This window comes from Octopus sinensis, linkage group LG2 (genome assembly GCF_006345805.1).
Source record: "Octopus sinensis linkage group LG2, ASM634580v1, whole genome shotgun sequence".
Classification (NCBI taxonomy): domain Eukaryota; kingdom Metazoa; phylum Mollusca; class Cephalopoda; order Octopoda; family Octopodidae; genus Octopus; species Octopus sinensis.
In genome coordinates, this window is record NC_042998.1 from 90,295,427 (window position 1) to 90,317,926 (window position 22,500).

General features: G+C 37.1%; 1 protein-coding gene across 1 annotated transcript in view; it reads right to left on the reverse strand.

Annotated features, from left to right (window-relative positions):
- The window catches only part of LOC115208781, a 43,079-nt gene that overhangs the window by 18,593 nt on the left and 1,986 nt on the right, over positions 1-22,500 (reverse strand). The window contains exons 2-4 of the mRNA XM_029777104.2: positions 15,357-15,512; positions 14,324-14,449; positions 11,233-11,283 (exon numbers count right to left, since the gene is read on the reverse strand). Of these exons, the coding sequence (XP_029632964.1) occupies positions 11,233-11,283; positions 14,324-14,449; positions 15,357-15,512 (333 nt within the window). The remainder of the gene's footprint in view (positions 1-11,232; positions 11,284-14,323; positions 14,450-15,356; positions 15,513-22,500) is intronic.

Here is a 22,500-nt window from a genome sequence, read left to right on the forward strand (position 1 = left end):
TAGATACCCTATATATATTATATCGGTTTGAAATGTAGAGTACATTTATGGACTTACACTGTTTTATATATCTATATTTATAAATTTTCATGCGTTTGTAAATTTTATATGTGTATGAATCTTTATACATTTATAAATCTTCGTGTATATGTATGTATTTATAAATTCTTAGAATTTGTTTTTTTATTATATAGATGAAAGGGTCTATGTATGCACTTTGTATACCATGGAGAATTTCGTTAATATGGATTGAATGAATATATACGTCGGCATTTGAATTTGTTTTCTCCCCTCCTTAATATATATATATATACAGTATATATGTGTGTGTGTGTGTGTGTGTGTGTGTGTGTGTGTGTGTGTATGTGTGTGTGTGTGTGTGTGTGCGAGCCTGTGTGTGCATATATTCGAGTGGCTGTGTGGTAAGAAGCTTGCTTCTCAACCACATGGTTTCAGGTTCAGTCCCACTGCGGGGCACCTTGGGTAAGTGTCTTCTACTATAGCCTCGGGCCAACAAAAGCCTCGTGAGTGGATTTGGTAGACGGAAACTGAAAGAAGCCTGTCGTATATATGTATATGTATGTATGTGTTTGTCTCCCCAACATCGCTTGACATCCGATGCTGGTGTGTTTACATTCCCGTAACTTAGCGGTTCGGCAAAAAGAGCCCGATAGAATAAGTACTATTTCTTAAAAAGAATAAGTCCTGGGGTTGATTTGCTCGACTAAAAGGTGGTGCTCCAGCAAGGCCGCAGTCAAATGACTGAAACAAATAAAGGACTAAAATAATAAAAGAATACATATTTAAATATTTATATATAAATACATATACACACAATGAATATACACGCATACACACACACATACATATTCAGACACGCACATAAAAGAAAGTTGGTTGAACAAACGTTTTTAAAATAGATACATCATAACACACACACATATGTATGTATGTATGTATGTATGTATGTATGTATGTATGTATGTATGTATGTATGTATGTATGTATGTATGTATGTATGTTTGTATATGTGCATGTATGTGTGTATGTATGTATATGTCTGTATATGTGTATATATATATATGTATATGTGTTTATATATATACACATATACATATATATCTATATATATACATTCATACATATATGTACATGCATACATAATACATACATGTACATGCATACATAATACATACATGTACATGCATATATGCATACACACACACACAGTGTCCAGGGTCTCTCTCCTCAACCTGCTTAAACCACAAGGAGAACGGGTAAATTTGAAGGCCTACGAGGTTTCGTAAAGAAACCACCATCAGTAGATTACAGAAGGCACCAACTGATGAAATTTATGTCCAAGGGCTTGGCTGAAGAGTGCTCTTGTCAAAGGAGAGGATGCTCTATCATTCTCCCATGAAATTGGCTCCCACAATTTCCCATCAAGATCAATGCGCTTCTTCGTTCAAATTATTAATTTTGAACCCAAGCAAAAGAAGCTGTTTATTAGGGTGGTTGCCATGGAAGCGTAAACCAATCGAAGTGATTGTGGTTGACAAGTAACCGTAAATGGAACTCTTCAATTGATGAAGGCTAATTCAGTCCTTGTTGCCCAACTCACGCGAAACGTAAGGCGTATGAATGGAACGCCTGATCCTGAGATGATACCTTGAGATACTCAAGGTTTCCAAACAATGGCATAGCTTAAGTCACTATCAGGAGAAGGCCATGCAATATCTTTAAGCAACTCCTGTACTTCTGCTTAAGGCAAAACATATATGCGTGTACACACACACACACACACATACATACGTACATGTGTGTGCTTGTGTGTTTGTATATACAAAGACACACACACACACACATGCACAAACATATATATATAATATATAATATATATATATATATATATATATAATATTATAATATATATACCACAAAGGAATAGGGATTTTAAATCCAGACAGATAACCTTACAGGCACTCTGTTAAAACCCAGACTTGGCTAATCACACCGAATATTTGGAATCGTTTAGAATAAACAATTATAGTTGTATTCCTATCGATTGGTAAATCTTGATTTTGCTTCGAAGGAATTCATGCAGAATTCAGAGTATAATATGAAGAATAGAGAGTCATACATCTTTAAAATGTATCTAATAATTTTTTTCTGCATTTTAAATTCCGACACATGTTTCTGCTGTATAAGTCCCAAAGGGTTCTAAGATGTGATAGTTCAGTGCATCTAATCAATTATTAAATCAATTATAGTACAAATTCTGATCCAAAGAATAAATTTCTTATATAGCTTTATTTCAATGTGTTCCCCATACAGGTAGATATGCATGCATGTATGTATGTATGTATGTATGTATGTATGTAGGTAGGTAGGTAGGTAGGTAGGTAGGTAGGTAGGTAGGTAGGTAGGCAGGTCGGTAGGTAGGAGGGAGGGAGGGAGGGAGGGAGGTATGCATGCCAGCATGTGTGTATGTATACATGTATGTATGTATATATAGATATTAGCTGAACTCAAACACTAAGGTCAAATTATATATATATATATATATATATAATATATATATATATATATGTATATGTATGTCTGTCTGTATGTCTTATATATATATATATGTATGTATGTCTGTCTGTATGTCTATATATATATATGTATGTATGTATGTATGTATGTATGTATACACACATACATATATATATATACATACAGACAGACATACATACATACATATAATATATATAATATATATATTATATATATATAATATATATATATTATATATATATATAATTAAACAAATAAATAAGAGCAATTGTCGAAATCAGTATTGAGGAATAATTAATGCATCTTCATTTACACTTACTTGCTACTACCACTTGGAAGCTGAGCATGAGAAGTCCGAATGTAAAGACTACTATATTCACAGCCATCATTTTATCCTTTAAAGGTAAACTTCGTTTAAAGAAGGCGCTTGCTCGGCAAAAGTACCTTCTCGGATTTCAAAAAGACGTCTGGCCGGCTCGATGAAAAAACACTTGTATTTGTGATGCAGCTTATACAATTGTACATACGCACGCACCTTCACGCACACACAGTCTTATACTCTTACATTCATACCCATATATATATATAATATATATATATATATATATATATATATATATATATATATATATATATATAATGCAAGTTTGTTTGTATAAATAAACAGGGGCCTTTTCCTTTCTTAAGCGATGTTAAACAAAACCAATCCATAATAAATCAACATGAGAAAACTCAGGAATGCAGCCCCCTAGATCAAACATATCCGTGTGTACTTGTACAAAGCTGTAAATATAGAGTCGTTACTGAAACGGACATTACACACACAACACGCGCGCGCACACACAGACGCATACATACACACACACACACACACACATACATTCAAGCGTATAATTCTGTACAGTCTATCCATAACGTACACACACGCACCCGTTTGAAACCACGCTCAAACTGATATATGTGTCTGCATGTATGAACTTATGCATACGGTTGCATATATCTAAATATGTATATATGTACATACACGCACACACATACACATGCATATATATATATATATATATATATATATATATATATGAATGTATGCATACATACATATACATGTGTGTGTATGGGTGTACGTATATATGCATATATTATATATATATTTCATATATTTTATATATGTTTATTATATTATATAAATATATTTTATATGTAATTTATATATATATTAATATGTATATGAATGTACATATCTACTTGTGTGTTTGTATGTCTGCGCTTGTGTGTATGTGTACGCATGTGTATGCTTGTGTGTTGTGTGTGTGTGTGTGTGTGTGTGTGTGTGTGTGTGTTACAATATACAATAATACTAATGAGGCGATGAGGAAGCCACTTTCTTGATCGTAACAACCTGCAGGAAACAGCAGTGAAATATGTCAGTCACAACTCTCTTAATTAAACAATGGTACATTAGATACTACATCTCTAGATACTCCTACAAAAATGGAATGGTCATGGCTGGAATAATTTTGATCTAGATTGATCCCAGGTTAAACAACTAGAACACGAACGATGAAACAAACATGAATAAGGTTAAATAAATTAATCTACACGTGAGCACAAGTAATTGTGTTCGTACTTCAAACACAAGTTAATACTGGAACTTGCATAGATACAAAGTATGGAAACTTTACATGTATGATAGAGTCCTTTCACATCGGTATGAAAGCTCAAATTTCCAGCTCGGCCCAATTTCATATTACAATAGGAGTCAAACAGGGTCGCATACCAGCAACAACGTTATTCTCATTTCAATTGTAACTTGTTGGCAAAAGCATACTGCAGCAACTCTACTGAACTTGAATACTTACAGTCAAGTATAACACTAACCTGGTGAAGGAGTCGCAGCTCCAACTTATAATCAAGACCACACACACGTTAATAAGTGTTTATGCCGTTTGCCGCCGACAGTTTTATTCTTCTTGTTGTTTTGTTTGTTTGTTTTTCCATATTAGTTATGTGTGACCGAGAGAAAAACAGCTTCACCGAACCCTAGCATGGGCAAAATCTAATAACTGAAACTGAAAACTCATAAGGATTTCTGGAATTGAGGGTGGTATAATGAATGTAGAGATGTGGTGGGTGAAAGCTGCGGTGAATAGATTGGGGTAGGAGAAAAGATTAGAGACACGGGTAGGCAAGATCTACATAAAGAAGCTCAACTGACCTCAGCTGACCTCAGTTCTTGACTAGTTTATATAAATACTTAATTAATTTTGAGTCACCCTCTATATCTGTATGTGGAGGCGCAATGGCCCCGTATTTACGGCAGCGGACTCGCGGTCGGAGGATTGCGGTTTCGATTCCCAGACAGGGCGTTGTGTGTGTTTATTGAGCGAAAACACCTAAAGCTACACGAGGCTCCGGCAGGGGTGGTGGCGACCCCTGTTGTACTCTTTCGCCCCAATATTCTCTCACTCTTTCTTCCTGTTTCTTGAGTAACGCTGCGATGGACTGGCGTCCCGCCCAGCTGGAGGGGAATGCAAACGCCACAGAAACCGGGAAACCGGGCCCATGAGCCTGGCTAGGCTTGAAAAGGGCGCATAAATAAAAAATATATATATATGTATGCGAGCATCTTTATATTTGCCTCCTGTAACAAGATAACCGGTATTGATTTGTTTACATCGTTCGGCAAAGAGAGATAGAATGGGTACCGGTCTTTAAATAACTACTGGGATCGATTTTATGGTCTGAAAACTTCAAGGGGGGGGGGCTAAGACAAAGGGTGCGAGGCATGTGTGTGAACGTGTAAGGGTAAGACCATATTTGTGTTTGTGTGTACGTATGTGTATGTGTGTGTGTGTGTGTGTGTGTGTGTGTGTGTGTGTGTAAGTAAATATATATATATTTAGATATATGCGACCGTATGCATAAGTCTGCATGTATGCATACATGTATGTATCTGCATGTATGCATACAAGTGTCTGCATGTATGCATACATGCAGACACAGCTATCAGTTTGAGTGTGGTTTCAAACAGTTGCGTGTGTATGTTATGGATAGACTGCACAGAATTATACGTTTGAATGTATGTGTGTATGTGTGTGTGCGCACATGTTGTATGTGTAATGCCCGTTTGAGCAACGACTATATATTTACAGCTTTGTGCAAGTACACAAGGATAAGTTTTTGTGAGTGGATGTGAGAAAGAGAGAGAGAATGAGAGAGAGAAAGAAAGAAAGTGTGTGTGTGTATTGAAATGAGTGTGTACGTGAAAGAGTAAGACCATCTTTGTATTTGTGTGTATGTATGTATGCGTGTGCATATGAGAGTCAAAATGTTTTTGTGAATGGATGTGTGGGAGAGAGAAAGAGAGAGAATGTGTGTGTGCGCGCGTGTGTGTGTGTGTATGCGTGTGTGCGTGAGAAAAAAGCGAGTGTTAGTATGTGTCTGTGTATGTGCGTGTGTGTGTGTGTGTATGTGCGTGCGTGTGTGTGTATGTGCGTGTGTGTGTATGTGCGTGTGTGTGTGTGTGCATGTGTGTGTGTGTGTGTGTGTGTGTGTGTGTGTGTGTGTGTGTGTGTGTGTGTGTGTGTGTGTGTGTGTGTGTGTGTGTGTGTGTGTGTGTGTCCGCGCGCGCGTGTTTGTGTGTGCTCAAGTTTCGATAGATGCCGAAGTTGACAAACATGATTACCTGCAATGGGAAAATGGATCTACAAAGGTAAACAAATCAGTGAAGACGCTCTAGAAGGTTTATATTATATGACACAACTTGCTAACAGAACCAACCCTTTCACACACACACGGATACACACCTACCACAGAGCATAATAAAACAAAAAGAAGCAGGTAACTAAAAATAGCACTTCATTTCCGGTTAAACGTTTTTCCTTCTATCTCCTTTCGACAACTTTGTTAAATTTGAATTATTCGCTTTTTTTTTCAACACAGTGCTGTCAGATTTAGCTGATGTTAAACTTTAGATCTACTTTTTAATGCTTACAAACATTTGTTGACACTAAATGATTGCAAACTATGTATACGAATGTGTCTTTATATGTGTGTCTATGTGTGTGTGTACATACACACACACACACACACACACACACACACCACACACACACACACATATATATATGTGCGTGTGTGTGTGTGTGTGTGTATAAGCACACATTCGTATACGCAACATGCAATCGTTTACACACACACAAATATACCTCCGAGACATCAGACTCAGTAATGACACACCGGTCTCACGCCATTTCCGCTCTACCGGTTATTCACTATCTTTGCACAGGGGCCATCCGGACTCCCGCCTTCGCTGTGAACAAAAATTAACCTTCTCTCTTGGCTCCTTTGCTCCATATGGGCTCAACTCAACTCCTCTCCTCTCTTCATCTGACTCCTCTCTTCTCTTCAACTGACACCTACTTCCTCTCTTCACTCCTACCCACCTCATCTCTTCACTGATACCAACCCCACCCTACACCCACCACACACACCTTCCTACCCTACCCTTATACACCCCACACCATCATCCAGACACCCACACACCATCCTCCACGCACTCACACACGTCAGAGTCACTAGCCCCTATTCACACACACACACACTTACACATTCACACACACCATTCTCACATACACATTCGCACGCGCACCTTCATTTGGGATCACCAGCACTTTATTATCTCCCTTTCTTTCAACCCCATCTTTCAAACTTGTTTTTTCTAATCATTCGCCATGCTTGACCGCTAAATCTACAAGTTTCTTTTCATTCTCTCTCTCTGTTTATTTTCTCTTATTCCTTTCTGCTGAAAGGCGTAGGTTCGAAACGTAAAAGAATTTTTCATTTTCCCGAGCGTCAAACTAATACACCTGCTTGTTGTTCATACATCTGTCTTCGTCTTTTGTTTTTCTATAAATTTCAACTATATATATATAATATATATATATATTATATATATATATATATATATATATATATATATAATATATACATATATAATATATATATATATATATATATATAATATATATTATATACATATATATATATATACATATATATATACATATATATATACATATATATATACATATATATATATATATATATATATATATATATATATAGATATATATATATACAATATATATATATATATATATAATATATATATATATATATATATATATATCTATATATATATATATATGAATATATATATATAATATATATATATATAGATATATATATATATATCTTTATATATAAAAGTGAGGTTGTGTGCTGTCTGTCTCCTACGATTTAGATTCCTAACTACTCCCACATTTTGCGGTGCAGTTTAACCAAAACCGGGTATCTTATAGTCGTGATTCATATCGAGCCCTTCTGGGTATTAGCGCGCGTCTACGATGAGTCTACAAATTAAAAAAGATTTACCATCAATTTTTCCCATTTTTAATCCATTTTTGGCATATATATGGGAAGTAACTCTCTAAAACTTTATCATTAAATTTCAGAACGTAAAAAGCTACAGTAACACCTCCCCCCCTTTGTGGTTAGCCATATTGAGATGGCTATTATACTTTACATCTCTAAAAATGCTTATATAGTTATTTCCCTTACAAACCCGAGCAACGCCGGGCGATACTGCTAGTATATATATATATATATATATATATATATATATATATATTATATAGAGGGTACTATTATTCATAGGTACCGCACGCTAGGAGGGACTTTTGCAGTCAAAACTACTAAAATAAACAAATTGTACCGAATGCAAAACTTCAAAGCAAGTCATTTAAAAACAGAATTTTGTCGGGTTTGTAATGTTGTGTTTTTTCTTATATGTCTTGAGTTCGTTGCACTGAAGAGCATAGAATGCACATTCTCCATTGATTGCGAAATCACAGGTGATATGTAACTAAATTCTGTTTTTAAATGACTTGCTTTGAAGTTTTGCATTCGGTACAATTTGTTTATTTTAGTAGTTTTGACTGCAAAAGTCCCTCCTAGCGTGCGGTACCTATGAATAATAGTACCCTCTATATAATATAAATAAATATTTTCAAAGTTGAAAAAAATTAACAGATTTTTTCTCTTACGCGGTTTTTCACGCTAACTACTGATAATTTCTTATAAAGATTTTATCCTTAATTTTAAATATATATATATATATATATATATATATATATATATATATATATATATATATATATATATAATATATATATTATATAGAGGGTACTATTATTCATAGGTACCGCACGCTAGGAGGGACTTTTGCAGTCAAAACTACTAAAATAAACAAATTGTACCGAATGCAAAACTTCAAAGCAAGTCATTTAAAAACAGAATTTTGTCGGGTTTGTAATGTTGTGTTTTTTCTTATATGTCTTGAGTTCGTTGCACTGAAGAGCATAGAATGCACATTCTCCATTGATTGCGAAATCACAGGTGATATGTAACTAAATTCTGTTTTTAAATGACTTGCTTTGAAGTTTTGCATTCGGTACAATTTGTTTATTTTAGTAGTTTTGACTGCAAAAGTCCCTCCTAGCGTGCGGTACCTATGAATAATAGTACCCTCTATATAATATAAATAAATATTTTCAAAGTTGAAAAAAATTAACAGATTTTTTCTCTTACGCGGTTTTTCACGCTAACTACTGATAATTTCTTATAAAGATTTTATCCTTAATTTTAAATATATATATATATATAATATATATATATATATATATATATATATATATATGGGGGGAGATCGCTTAGCTCTTCTTAACTGATAATTCGAAATCGAATCCACACACCTGATTCTCTGAGTTGTATCTCCACACCTGACATCCGAACACCGTCGGTCATCCTGGAAAGATCAATCCATTGTTTTAGATTTGACCTGCATCCTAACCGGACCTTATAACTGACTGAAAGCTTTGCTTCTCTCTCTGGTTTCCAACCGGCTAAATGAGAGCATATCGCACTCTTCGGTTAGCGGCCGGTTAACCGAAAGCACAGTGAGGGCGCGTGGCTTAGTGGTTAGGGCATTCGGCTCATGATCGTAAGGTTGTGAGTTCGATTCCCAGCGACGCGTTGTGTCCCTGAGCAAGACACTTTATTTCACGTTGCTCCAGTCCACTCAGCTGGCAAAAATGAGTTGTACTTGTATTTCAAAGGCTCAGCCTTGTCACTCTCTGTGTCACGCTGATTTTCCCCGAGAACTACGTTAAGGGTACACGTGTCTGTGGAATGCTCAGCCATTTGCACGTTAATTTCACGAGCAAGCTGTTCCGTTGATCGTATCAGCTGGGACCCTCGTCGTCGTAACCGGCGGAGTCAAAGAACCGAAAGCACATCACCGACCAAATGGAAAGGGACAATGTAATTCTTACTCTTTCTATCTCTTTATCAGCAGACCGTATGAGCAACACATTGTGCCATTGTCACTTATTTACAATTACTGCTATGTCTGTGTTACTAACCACTACCGGTAAATAAATCTATGAATATTATTCTTTTCGCTTCGATGTTGTTATTACGCTGTCTCATCCTACTTTCGCCCATTTACATATTGAGACCCCGACGTGGAGCAAGAATCGCTATTTCTACATCGAGTAACGTTTTATCTGTACCCTACGACTGGCAACTCCAACGTGAGAACCATACATCTGTAGATTACATTTGGTGAGCCACACATTCGTACGTCACATCTGGTAACTTCGACGTAAGAAGTATATTTTACCATTACACACGCATATACGCACGCGAGCGAGCGCACACACACACACACGTGTGTGTATATAAATATATTATGTGTGTATATACATATGTGTGTATATTGTATATATACATATATATATAAATATACATGACCGTATATATATTTGTATGTGTGTATGTATGTATATTTGTTTTGATATTTTTCATGAAGTTATATATAAAAACAATCAAAATTTAAACTGAAGGATCACTTAATATTTTTGGATCTAGTTTTTTTAGAAGAGTACATATTAGTTTTTACAAGGAAAAGGCTGACAGCAACTTCGAAGTTTCGGATATTTGCACAGACACACACACACACACACACACACACACACACACACACACACACACACACACACACACACACACACTCACACACACATACACCCTTCTGTGTATCGTACTTAATTATGTATATACGACGTGAAAGGTAAATTTGCTGCGGTATTCGACCTGAGATATCTCTTATGGACGCATGGACGTGCTGAATTTAAAAGCACAAGATGCCTCTAGGCCTTAAAAGCACAAGTGTTTGTCTCTAGGCCTTTCAGACGCGTCCACCACACACGTTCTTTCGCCATAGTCATAAGTACGATGAAAATGGCTCTTCCTTCCCGTTTGAAGGAAGGAGGCGCGACAGTATTGATGATAGACTCGGCTGATAAACTGACTCGTCCACGAATGTGATGTTCCATATACTTCTACAGTACACATATTACTTTAACATTTCATAATGCAATTCCTAATAATATTTAATTATAAAAATATAACAGGATTTTTTAAACATCGAATCACTGTGAAGATTCACAAGAATAAAACAGGAATCAAAGTGCCCAGAGGCAAAAAAAATGGTTGAGAACCACTGATTTAAATAGTCATTTTATATCTATAATGTTGAAATCTACTTACTTGATTTATCGGGAAACGGAAGCTCTTCAACAGTTTGATTAAGCTTGTCTCCTGTGGAAAAAAGATAGAAATACTGCTTCATACTGTTTGAAGAAACAATCAAACTATTATCAGTTTTAGATATGTTAAACAGCAGAGAAATATTTCAGACAAAAAGGTGATGTTGAAACATGAATTTATTAAAAACAATTATACTGATCATTATCATTAACAGGTTGGTAGAATCGTTAGCAAGTTACAGAAAATGCTTAGCAGCATGTTCTACGTTCTGGGGTTGTGTGTGAAAAGGTGAAAGGTTTGATGACAAGTACTTTCCTATCTCGCCAAGTTTTTCTCAATTCTTTCAAAAGTTACCATTTGATGAAGGTAAAGCTGTGTTACAACAGGCAGTATATGTATCACACTAAGTTGATGAGAGTGGCATTACTGTGAGGCTGTTGGTTTAGCTACTGATGTTGTTGCGGCGCTAAATAGAAGAGCGGTGTTGTTGTGTCTACTAATACAGATTGTTTGATTTGACTGGTAGTTGACAGGTCCGGCGGTGGATTGGGGGAGGATGCGAGGGGATTTTTGAGAGGGGCGTCGTTGGGCATAGAATAGCTAAGATATAGAAATTTATGAATAACATCTCAAAGTTTGGAAAGACTTCCGCCACCCACCCCCCATTTTCTCCCAAATTTGTTTATTTTTGTAAATTTTTTTTTGCCATAAATCCCCGTTTTCGGATACGGAGGTTCTGGGAAAATGCCAAAAATCGGCATTGGGAAATCCCCCCACTTACTCTGAGCACCTTTTCAAACTCCACCCGTCTAACACCCGTGGACATATTTACAAAGTCAGAAAACAGCACAGCTCTCATGACTTTAGGAAACATTTTTTCACACTGAGAGTTGCTGTAGCATGGAACGAACTGTCGGCATCAGTTGTTAGTTGTCGGTGCACTGCATCCTTCAAAACTTCCATGCTTTCTGAGATTCGCCAACACTACACCTGATTTTCTCCCCTCCTTACACACACAAGCATGTATCTGACTCATACATTGTTCGCTTTCCAGACATTTGTACATTACTGTATATACTTTATACGCACTTTCTGACAAGATGTGGTGCACCTGAGCACTGTATACAATAATTTCATTATATTATCAAACTGTATGGCAATAAACACAAAAAAAAACTAATGAATTAATGAAGTGCATAATAACAGAAACAAACATTACACCAAAAGTTTTTGTCACACCCACAATCTCCCTGAATGCACACATACAAATCATTCAAAAAACACAAAACATATACGCACACTTAATAACCCAATTCCCACAAAAAAATCGGATATTTCCCAGGGAATATCACCAAGAGAATTCTTGGTGATTTACTGTGGGAAACACACCAAGCCAACTGGAAGGACGGGCAATCCGCCCTCCAACCAAAACCAAGGAAGTTTTCCTCTTCTTTTCTTTTCTTTTTACGACAACATGGTCGTGTACAGAATAGGCAGCGTTAATGTATGTGCCTTGGAAGTGGAGTCACCTGTTCAACAACCTCAGGGTGACGTGGTGGCCGTTAGTAAAATCAGAATTTCTGACTCGCGGGATTTCCAACCTATTTTCGGTGACTATGAGGTGTACGCTTCTCCAAGTCGTCCGGGAGCGGGAGACGGAGTCGCCGTGATAGTTCAGAAAAATCTGAATCTTAAAATACGGATGATTTTCCTGGATCCGAAAGGTAAGTCGGTGGTCCTGGATATGATAGACAGCGAAGGACATACTTTCGGGCTAATTGCTGTCTAGCCCCGACAGGGGCAGGACGACCAGATTTCTTCAGACATCTGGAAACTTTCCTGGGAACATCCCGCTCTTTAGTGTTAGTGGGTAATTGGAATGGAGTTTTAAATGTAAGGTGGAACTGTGTAGGTTTAGCAGATAGGAGAGGAGGGTGCAAAAGCCTCGCAAACCTGCTCAGACGATTCCAACTCTCTGACAGGTATCGACTGGACTTCCTGGATTTGCCAGTGTGGACCTGGTCAAACCGCATCGGCTCATCCAGATCATATCTATATAGGTTATTCTGCAGAGTAATAGATAAGGATAGCATAGGTTGTCCACAGTTTAAAGTAGTCGACTACACAGACCACAAATTCGTGATCTGTACAGTCGACTTAGATAGACTTCATAGACAGAGACCAGGTTACTGGAAGCTGAACACGTCGTTGCCGGTGCGTAAATATTTCAGGAACCGGATTAGTGAACTAGTTAAGAGGGCGTTGACGGGAGCAATAATCAACAATAAATGGTGGTTCGCCCTGAAAAGGACGATTAGAATAGAGTCGGTAAGGTTTCATAAGCCTTCATTTTACGAAACCGCTATTTTACATGTATTCCCCGAAATAGCGTGATTGACTGATTCAATTTTATTAGTAAATACGTGTGTGTGTGTGTGTGTGTGTGTGTGTGTGTGTATGTGTGTGTGTGTGTGCTATCATACACTGTTCTATATTTGTTAGACGCCTTAAAAATGGAAATCCCCATTGTTTATGATTTGGGTTTTGTTTCTTTATTATTAATATTATGTAGCTTACAAGTCGTGCAATGCAGGAAGCAGCTTTAATCCATTTGCGTCCATTTTGTATGAAATGGTGGGTGAACGTCCCTCAAGTATTGTAGGCACAGCAACAATGCCATTGAGATTGAACAAATTGAAAATTTGTCGATCTTTCTGAATGGGCCATCATCGATTTAAGGTAATTTGTTGAGTAAAACCTTAAAAAGAGCTCTATAGAACTCATTTACTTTCAATGGGGAACACAAACACTTGTTCTTGGAATTTTAACTGAAGTAAGTTCTACAACATTGCATTTTTCCCTCAATATTTTTCAATAGTTTGTATCTTGTATAGTGATGTATTCATTTTGTGTTATGAATGTTAGTAAATACATTGTTTTAATGTTATCTGGATTGATCTTAAATTCTGAAATTACACTTCGTATATAACAACTGCCAATGACTATCAGGATAACTAGAGTTTTCTTATAAATAGTATGCGCTTATTCGAAGAGCAAAATAAAATTTTAAATATGCAACTCGTTTACTTACCAATCGGTGCGCCATTACAGTTATCCTTGTTACAAAAACAAAATACATTATCGCCATAAGAATAACAACCTGAGTCCGGGATATCTTTTGGTAGGCTATGAAGAGTTGAGCAGGAGCGAAAGTAAGCTAGAAGAAAGATAATTAAATATCAAATTATTAACATTTCTTCGATAGAAAAGCAGTACAAAAACGACTTTTCAACAGCATATCTACATAGTATAAAACTAGCTTAATTTTATACGAATGACCTCCTCGTATATGAAAGTTTTCTCTCACTGTGATTCATTCATAAATTCATTACGAACAAATATTTTCATATCAAATCTTTTTTTTTTATTTACTTAAATATTCTTTCTGCTTTTATGAGATGTCATTGTAGTTTATTTGAATAAGATGTGACCAGTTCCTTCATCAGATGTTTATGTCAAAATGAGTAATTCATTAAGCCAGTGTATTATTGACTGCAGCTCAGAGCTATTTAAAGATACCTATAACACCTTATAAAACACAGGTGAAGAATACAAGTTGAAGAATGTGTGAATCTTGCAAGATCTGAACAATTCATAAATTCGTAAGACAGATTCATGACAGCCTGTGTTCAATGAATTACCACTCAATCAACAATGGCATAATCATCTTTATTATAAAACACTAGTTTTACGTTAAGAAGAGGAAAAACATACTCAGTGGCACTGAACTTTCTCTACTTTCAAGTGTTCAACTTTTATAAAGACGTTATGAAATTAATCTAAAATAAATTTAACAATTTGTGTGTTACAAAATAACTACAATGGCTCTTCCGCGATTTAATTACTTCAGTTTGAACACACGGCCTCTGATCAACTCACTTGCTACACAAGTACAGCTCTGAAATATCGAAGCAATAATTTCAAGAGGATGGCTGCAGTGTGCTGCTTTAAAACAAATGATGACAACTTCGCAACAATTTCTTCCTCAGAAACATTGAATCTCACATAAAATCTATGCTAAAACTATATAAATTGAAAAATAATCAAAGTCTTTTTTAATTTACTTTCGGGATGTTCCGTGTTTGTTCTATAAATGCATATTCCGTTGCACTTGTTGACAGCTATATTCTTTACATAATCATTAATAGGACAGTTTTTGTTGTCTTTTTTGTTAGTCAAAAACTTCGTTGAACACTCGTAACACAGCGTGGCTCCCATTTCTGAAATATAAGACGGTTAAAAACTAACAATGACGTCAACGATTATGAAGACATACGATAACGATTAAGGGGAAATGAGGATAATGCTTGAGATGGTTTTGTCATGTTCTTTTACAGATCAGTGACGTTCACGTAAGCGATACTCCGGATTGTGAGTGAGTGAGTGAGTGAGTGAGTGAATGAGTGAGTGAGTGAGTGAGCGAGCGAGCGAGTGAGATAAACACCACGTTGGCGTGGGTGATTGTACCCCCCAAGCAGTGGGTAAAAGACTTCAACGAGAGAACGGTGGTGTTGAGGACGTATTCCAAGTCTCTCGACACCATCACTGTGTTCTCTCAAATAGAAATTGAGAAAGAGTTTTGATCCTGTGGACCCAACCAGCCAATGATCTGGTTTTTCCAGATTTTTTGAGGATGGTCGGTTCTAGGTATCCGGTGATTCTTGAGGGATCTCACCCCCACCCCGGTGTCACCTGTGCCTGGAACCGGGTCACATTAAGAAAAACTGACCAAGGTAAGGTCCTGGGGCAGTTAATAAAAGTAGCGCCCCCCCCCCGTTCCCCCGTTGGAGGGAGAGATGGAGGAAGACGAGGAGGTGGAGACCGGCATACCCTGAAACTTTGTCGGTGGGAAGTGTGCCACCGACAGAGGAAACTGTGGCCCCTCCCAGAGCGACGAGAGATGATTTTGTCATCTTCTTCCATAAGGGAGGGGCAATGCAGAGCTTCTTAAGGAAGCTAGAGGGCCGGAGGGAGGAGATCATGCCCTGGACTGAAGACCCGGATTGGCCTCCGCAGGTGACTAAGGAGGTCATATCGGAACTCGATATGTTCAGAGTGATTGACTCCTTCCCGAAGGACCAGTTTAGGTTCGCCTTCTGGGGCCCCGACCTAGAGCTGGAGCATTGCCTACGGGAGGCATACAGCTTGGTCGGGGAGGAAGGATAAAGAGGCTTTAATGCCTAAAATGTTTATTGTATCTTATTGTTTGTAAGAGGCTCAGCGCCTCAATTTGTAATGGACTTTTAAGTCCAGTAATTGTAAGAAATGAGGTAAGAGGTTTAATACCTCGTTATTTTTTTGTTTTGTTTTGTTGTTTTTTTTTTAAGAACAATGGTTTAGAGAAGCAGAAGATCGGCGGGCGTCTTTTGCTCCTCTCATTAATATCATAATTTCGTTTATCATTTCATCTCATTAATGTAATGTCCAGCCCGCAGCTACATCTATGTAATGCCCTTGTGGCAAATAATATGAATAAAAGTAGCTTGCTTATCAATCATATGTCTCCGGGTTCAGCCCCAATGCGTGGCACCTTGGGTAAGTGTTTTCTGCTATAGCCTCGGGCTGACCAAGGCCTTGTGAGTGGATTTGGTTGGCGGAAACTGAAAGAAGCCCGTTGTTTTTATATATATATATATATGTATGTATGCATATATATATATATATATATATATATATATATATATATATAATATATATATATATATATATATGTGTGTATGTATGTATGTATGTATGTATGTATGTAAGTATGTATTTGTGTGTATGTTTCTGCGTGTGTGCGTGTTTGTCCCTCAACATCGCTTAACAACCGATACTAGTGGGTTTACGTCCCAGTAACTTAGCAGTTTGGCAAAGGAGGCCAATAGAATAAGTACGACGCTTACATAGAATAATTCCTGGGGTCGATTTGCTCGACTAAAGGCGGTGCTCTAGCATGGCCACAGTTAAATGACTGAAACAGTTAAAGGAATAAAAGAATATACATATTTATGCATACATACATACATACATACATACATACATACATATAAACTAACAAACAAAAGTACCCTGTTGTTGATGTTGAAATTTCAATGAAGGAATCTTGAACCTAGGTTAGAAACCGGTTCTTTCTCTATTAGCAAGAAATCTTGAAAAAAAATTAATAGTGACATACATACATACACACACACATAAATGCATACATGCATACATGTCCCCTATTTCCGTACCCTTCTAGCTTCCCGTGCGATAAGGTACTTTGAGGGATAGCCATTTCATTACTCCGCCTTGATTTCTATTAAAGATATGCACAAGACCGCAAATTCAGAGAGAGTTGAATACTGACGGCTATATCGATCCAATTATTTAACAGGTAAATTATTTTTGCAGCAACGGAAGGATGAAAACCACAAAGCTGATCTCAGCGATATTTCAGCTCACAGCATAAAGGACCGCATCCAAATATTGCAAGGCATTTTTGTCCGGCGCTCTGCTGATTCTATCAATCTAATTTAAACAATATTTTATCTATGACAATTAATGTATTTTTCTCAACACGATCGCCACGATCACGATCGCCAGATCACGACTTAGATTCCGGAACGAGCAGATCGTTGCGCTGTTGAACGAGCGGATCGTTGTGTTCTTGGGCGAAACACTTCCTTTTACGTTGCTCGGCGATCATTTCGACATATGACGAGCGGCACACTTGTTCAGGCAACGTCAGTATTATGGGGTGCGGGGAGCGAGCTTATTTATATCACATACATTTGATCACTATAAACAAGTCGTTTGTACAGGTCGTTTAGCAAAACACTGAACACTCATACGTCGTCTTCGACGAGAGGATCCATCATCATCATTATTATTATTATTATTATTATTATTATTATTATTATTATTGTTATTACTTTTTTTCTTCTTCTTTCAAATTTGCTATCATTTCTTGCCGAGTGTCTTCCCGACTCCTAGGGCAAAGAAACTCATAGTATACATTGGTAGGCCATTAAACCAAACTCAGTAGTTCGTTCATTTTTTTTTTTTTTTTTTAAAGTTAAATTAAAATACATGAGCAGCAACAGTTCTCACATCGACAATGCTCTTCTCAATACGTGTGATGTACCAGTTAAGACAATCTTTTGCACTTCTTGCAGGGATGGTAAGCCAGGGATCATTCTCATATAATTTTCGGTTCCCTTCTTAATCATTCCTTGTGCTCCTACGATCACTGGTATTGTAACCGCCTTGAGATGCCACATTTTCTCAATTTCAATGAGTAGGTCTTTATATTTTCTGAGCTTGTCAAACTCTTTCGCTGAGATATTATGATCACAGGGGATGCTCATGTCGATCAATAAGCAAACTTTATTGTTTTGGTCTTTCACAACAATATCTGGTTTATTGGCCTTGATGGTTCGGTCTGTATGTACTGGAAAGTCCCACAGAATCGTTACATTTTCTCCTTCAGTTACAGCCTCAGGGTGGTGATTATACCACTTGTCGGCAGTTTTGATATTGTAATGCCGACTTATTAGCCAGTGGAGATATTGGCCAACTCTGTCATGTCTTAATTTATACTCCACTGGTGCTAAGACTTTACATCCAGAGATTAGGTGGTCCACTGTTTCAATCATGTCGTTGCAGAATCGGCATTTTGGGTCTGCTCCATTTTTCATCACATTGGCCTGGTAGTTCCGAGTTAATAGGTTTTGATCTTGAGCAGCCAGGATGAAACCTTCGCTCTCTGCTTTTAGCCCTGAGCTCCGTAGCCACTGATGGGTTTGCTTCTGGTCAACATCAGCTTGTTTGCTGCGGGTCACATATTTGCCGTGCAGAGGTTTCTCCTCCCACCTATCAGCCAATTGCTCGTGCGCTTTTTTCATTGCCATCATTTTCACCTTCTTTGCAACAATAGTTGCCGTACTTCCCTCGGGTTGTTCAGTTTGGGTATCCTGCACGAGATCAATAGCAAATTTTTTGCTTTCCTTTATGATAGAATGAAGCTTCTTTCGTCTCTCGTGATTTTCCACGAGCTTTAGCATCCAGTCATTCGATATTTCGAGATATTTGGCCAGTCCAATTGTGGTTGTTTTGTAAGCTAGTTCAAATTGGATCAGGCCTCGACCTCCTTGGGCTCTGGGAAGGTAAAGGCGATCTACGTCTGCCTTTGGGTGGTGCATCCTATTACAACTCAGCAGCTTGCGTATTTTCTTATCTATATTCTTTACTTCACTCATATTCCAGTTCAACACATTGTAGCTATAAGTAACAACTGGAACTGCTAAGGAATTTATAGCTAACACCTTGTTACGTGCATTTGGTTTAGATTTCAGGACTGCACGAAATCTCCTATAACATTCCTTCCTGATTTTCTCTTTCATGCTTGCATGCTGAATACCAGAGCCTTCATTTATCCCTAAATATTTGTATGTTTGTTCCTGCTCAAGCTCTCTTATGACTGTGTCAACATCTAACACGACTGAATTTGTGGTCTTCACTTTCCCTTTCTGGAAAGTGGCCTTGGCACACTTCTCAAGTCCAAACTCCATCCCGATGTCATCGCTGAATGCTTTCACGGTGCGCAATAGGCCTTCAAGTTCATTATTGTCTTTACCATAAAGTTTTAAGTCATCCATATAAAATAGATGGCTTATTTTTTTATTGGCAATTTTATACCCATACCCTGTTCTGTTTAATTCACTTGTAAGGGGTATTAGGGCTATGCAGAATATTAAAGGTGAAAGTGAGTCACCTTGAAAAATTCCACAGTTGATGTTTATATTTTCTGAGGCAAGTACTCCATTAGAGTGGTATAATTGGAGATTCGTATTCCACAACGACATATTGTGCTTCAGGAAGTTTGAAATCACAGGGAAATTTTGAAGATGTCCAGCGATCTCAAGATCCATGGATGCGGTATACTGTCGAAGGCCTTTTTATAGTCAATCCATGCGGTGCTGAGATTTCTGCGCTTGTTGTGACAGTTCTCAAGGATCATACGATTGATTAGCAGTTGATCTTTGCATCCATAAGAGCCTCGGCGGCACCCTTTTTGTTCAATGGGGAAAATATCGTTCTTCTCCATGAATGCATATGTTTTCTCCGCCAGGATAGATGTTAGGATTTTATACGTGGTGGATAGACAGGTTATAGGCCGATAGTTTTTTGGAAGGTTGGTTTCGTTATTCTTTGGGAGTAGGTAAGTAATTCCACTTGCTAACCATTCAGGTGTTTTCTTTGGGTCTCTTATAATTCCATTGAGCAGCTGAACTAGCTTACCGTGTGCGCATGGGAGCGATGCGAGCCAGAAATTCGGCACCCTATCTTTACCGGGGGATTTCCAATTATGGGCCTTCGTGAGTGCCTTTCTTAGGTCTGCTATTGTAATGTCTTCCCATGCTTGTTGTTGTAAATTTTGTAAAACTTGTTTCTCTTCTCAAATCTTCGTATTCTTTGGGCTTTTGCTTGGACTTTTTGTTTCAGCGTTTCTTTTATTGATATCAGTTCTTCTCTTGGTGAGGATCCAAATTTTCTCTTCATCTTTCTTCCTGTTCTGGATCTTACATCATTTCCACATATTAGTTCATTTAATATTGATATTTCCCCTCTCATAAATTCAATCTCTTTTTCAATTTTACTTCTCCAGGTTTGATTTCTTCCCAGGTTTTGTTTTCTTTGTTTTTTCGGGGGCATACAGCTGGTTTCAATTGCCCTAGCAGAAGCGTAAATAATTTCATTTAACTCAGTAAAATCAGGTTTTAATTCTCGTATTATTTCATTTGTTACATAGTTGCCAATTTGGATTTGTTTTTTATTTTGGTTTGTATTTGAGAGTTTATGAAGTGGTTCTCTATCATTCATACTTGTATGTCTTACAACTTCAAGCGTATTCAGGATTTTCTGCCTCATTTCTGCCATAGACTCTCTGTGTTCTTCAGCAAATGCGAGATCTTCAGTTACTGTTGTTTTTTTGTTTTCCTGGCTATCTTTAACAGGTACAATAGAATTTCTTGTATCTTCAGGCCTTTGCGTACTTTGGTCAGATGGCAGTCTTTCAATTAAGCCTCGTGGCGGGCTATACTGTTCATCTGATTCTTCATTTCCTTTGTGTCTTATATTTATGTCATTTTCCGTTGCGTGCTTGATCGCGCTTATTTCACTGTCTGTGAGTCTGTTATTTCTAAGGATATTCCTCCTCACATTTGCTAATTTGTTCTCGTCCAAATAGGGCCTACTGTCTTGATTCCGTGTTCTCCATATACTGTAAGAGTTTGCGGTGTGTCTCTCTTGAGATGGCCTACCTAATGCATAGTACTAAGCGTATATTACTTCTTTATACTCTTCTCGGGTCCATTTGTTCCGCTTACATTTTTCTTTCTGTGGTGGTTGTGGTGGTGAACTTGGAGGGCTCGAGTTGGGGGATTTCCCGTTCAAGTGACCATCCATGTCCGTATTCGGAGAAGAGTTTGTGCCAGTTGATGACTTTTCGATCCCAGGCTGGCTCTTCCCTGGGGGACGCGCTTCCAGATTAACCATAGGGCAAGCGATTTGGTATACTGATTTAGTTTTCCTTTTAGTTTCCAAAAACATTTTGGTGCTACGATAATGTTATCATTTTTTAGCTTTGATTGGCTCGTGGGGAGACGGCCATCATTGCCGTTACAATTATAATCGTACCATTATAGCAGCCGTAGTCGGCTTATTATTGTTATTATCATCACCATTACCATCACTATCATCATTATCACCACCATTACCATCATCATTATCATCATCACCACCATTACCATCATCATTATCATCATCACCATCACCATCACCACCATCATCATCAATGATATTGTTTTATGTGTAGTCACAGCAGTATCTTATTATTGTTATTTTTGTTTGTTTTTCATTATCACCATCACAGTTATTATTATCATTATCATTATTATTATTATTATTATTATTATTATTATTATTATTATTATTATTATTATTATTATTATTATTATTATCATTAATATTATCATTATTATTATTATCATTATTATTATTATTATTATTATTATATTATTATTATTATTATTATCATTATTATTATTATTATTATTATTATTATTATTATTATTATTATTACACTGCAGAATGCACGAAACACAACTTAATTTATGTTGGTTGTACAACAGAACAATTAAACAAAAGGCTTAATGGGCACAGATTCGACTTCAGGCACAATAACAG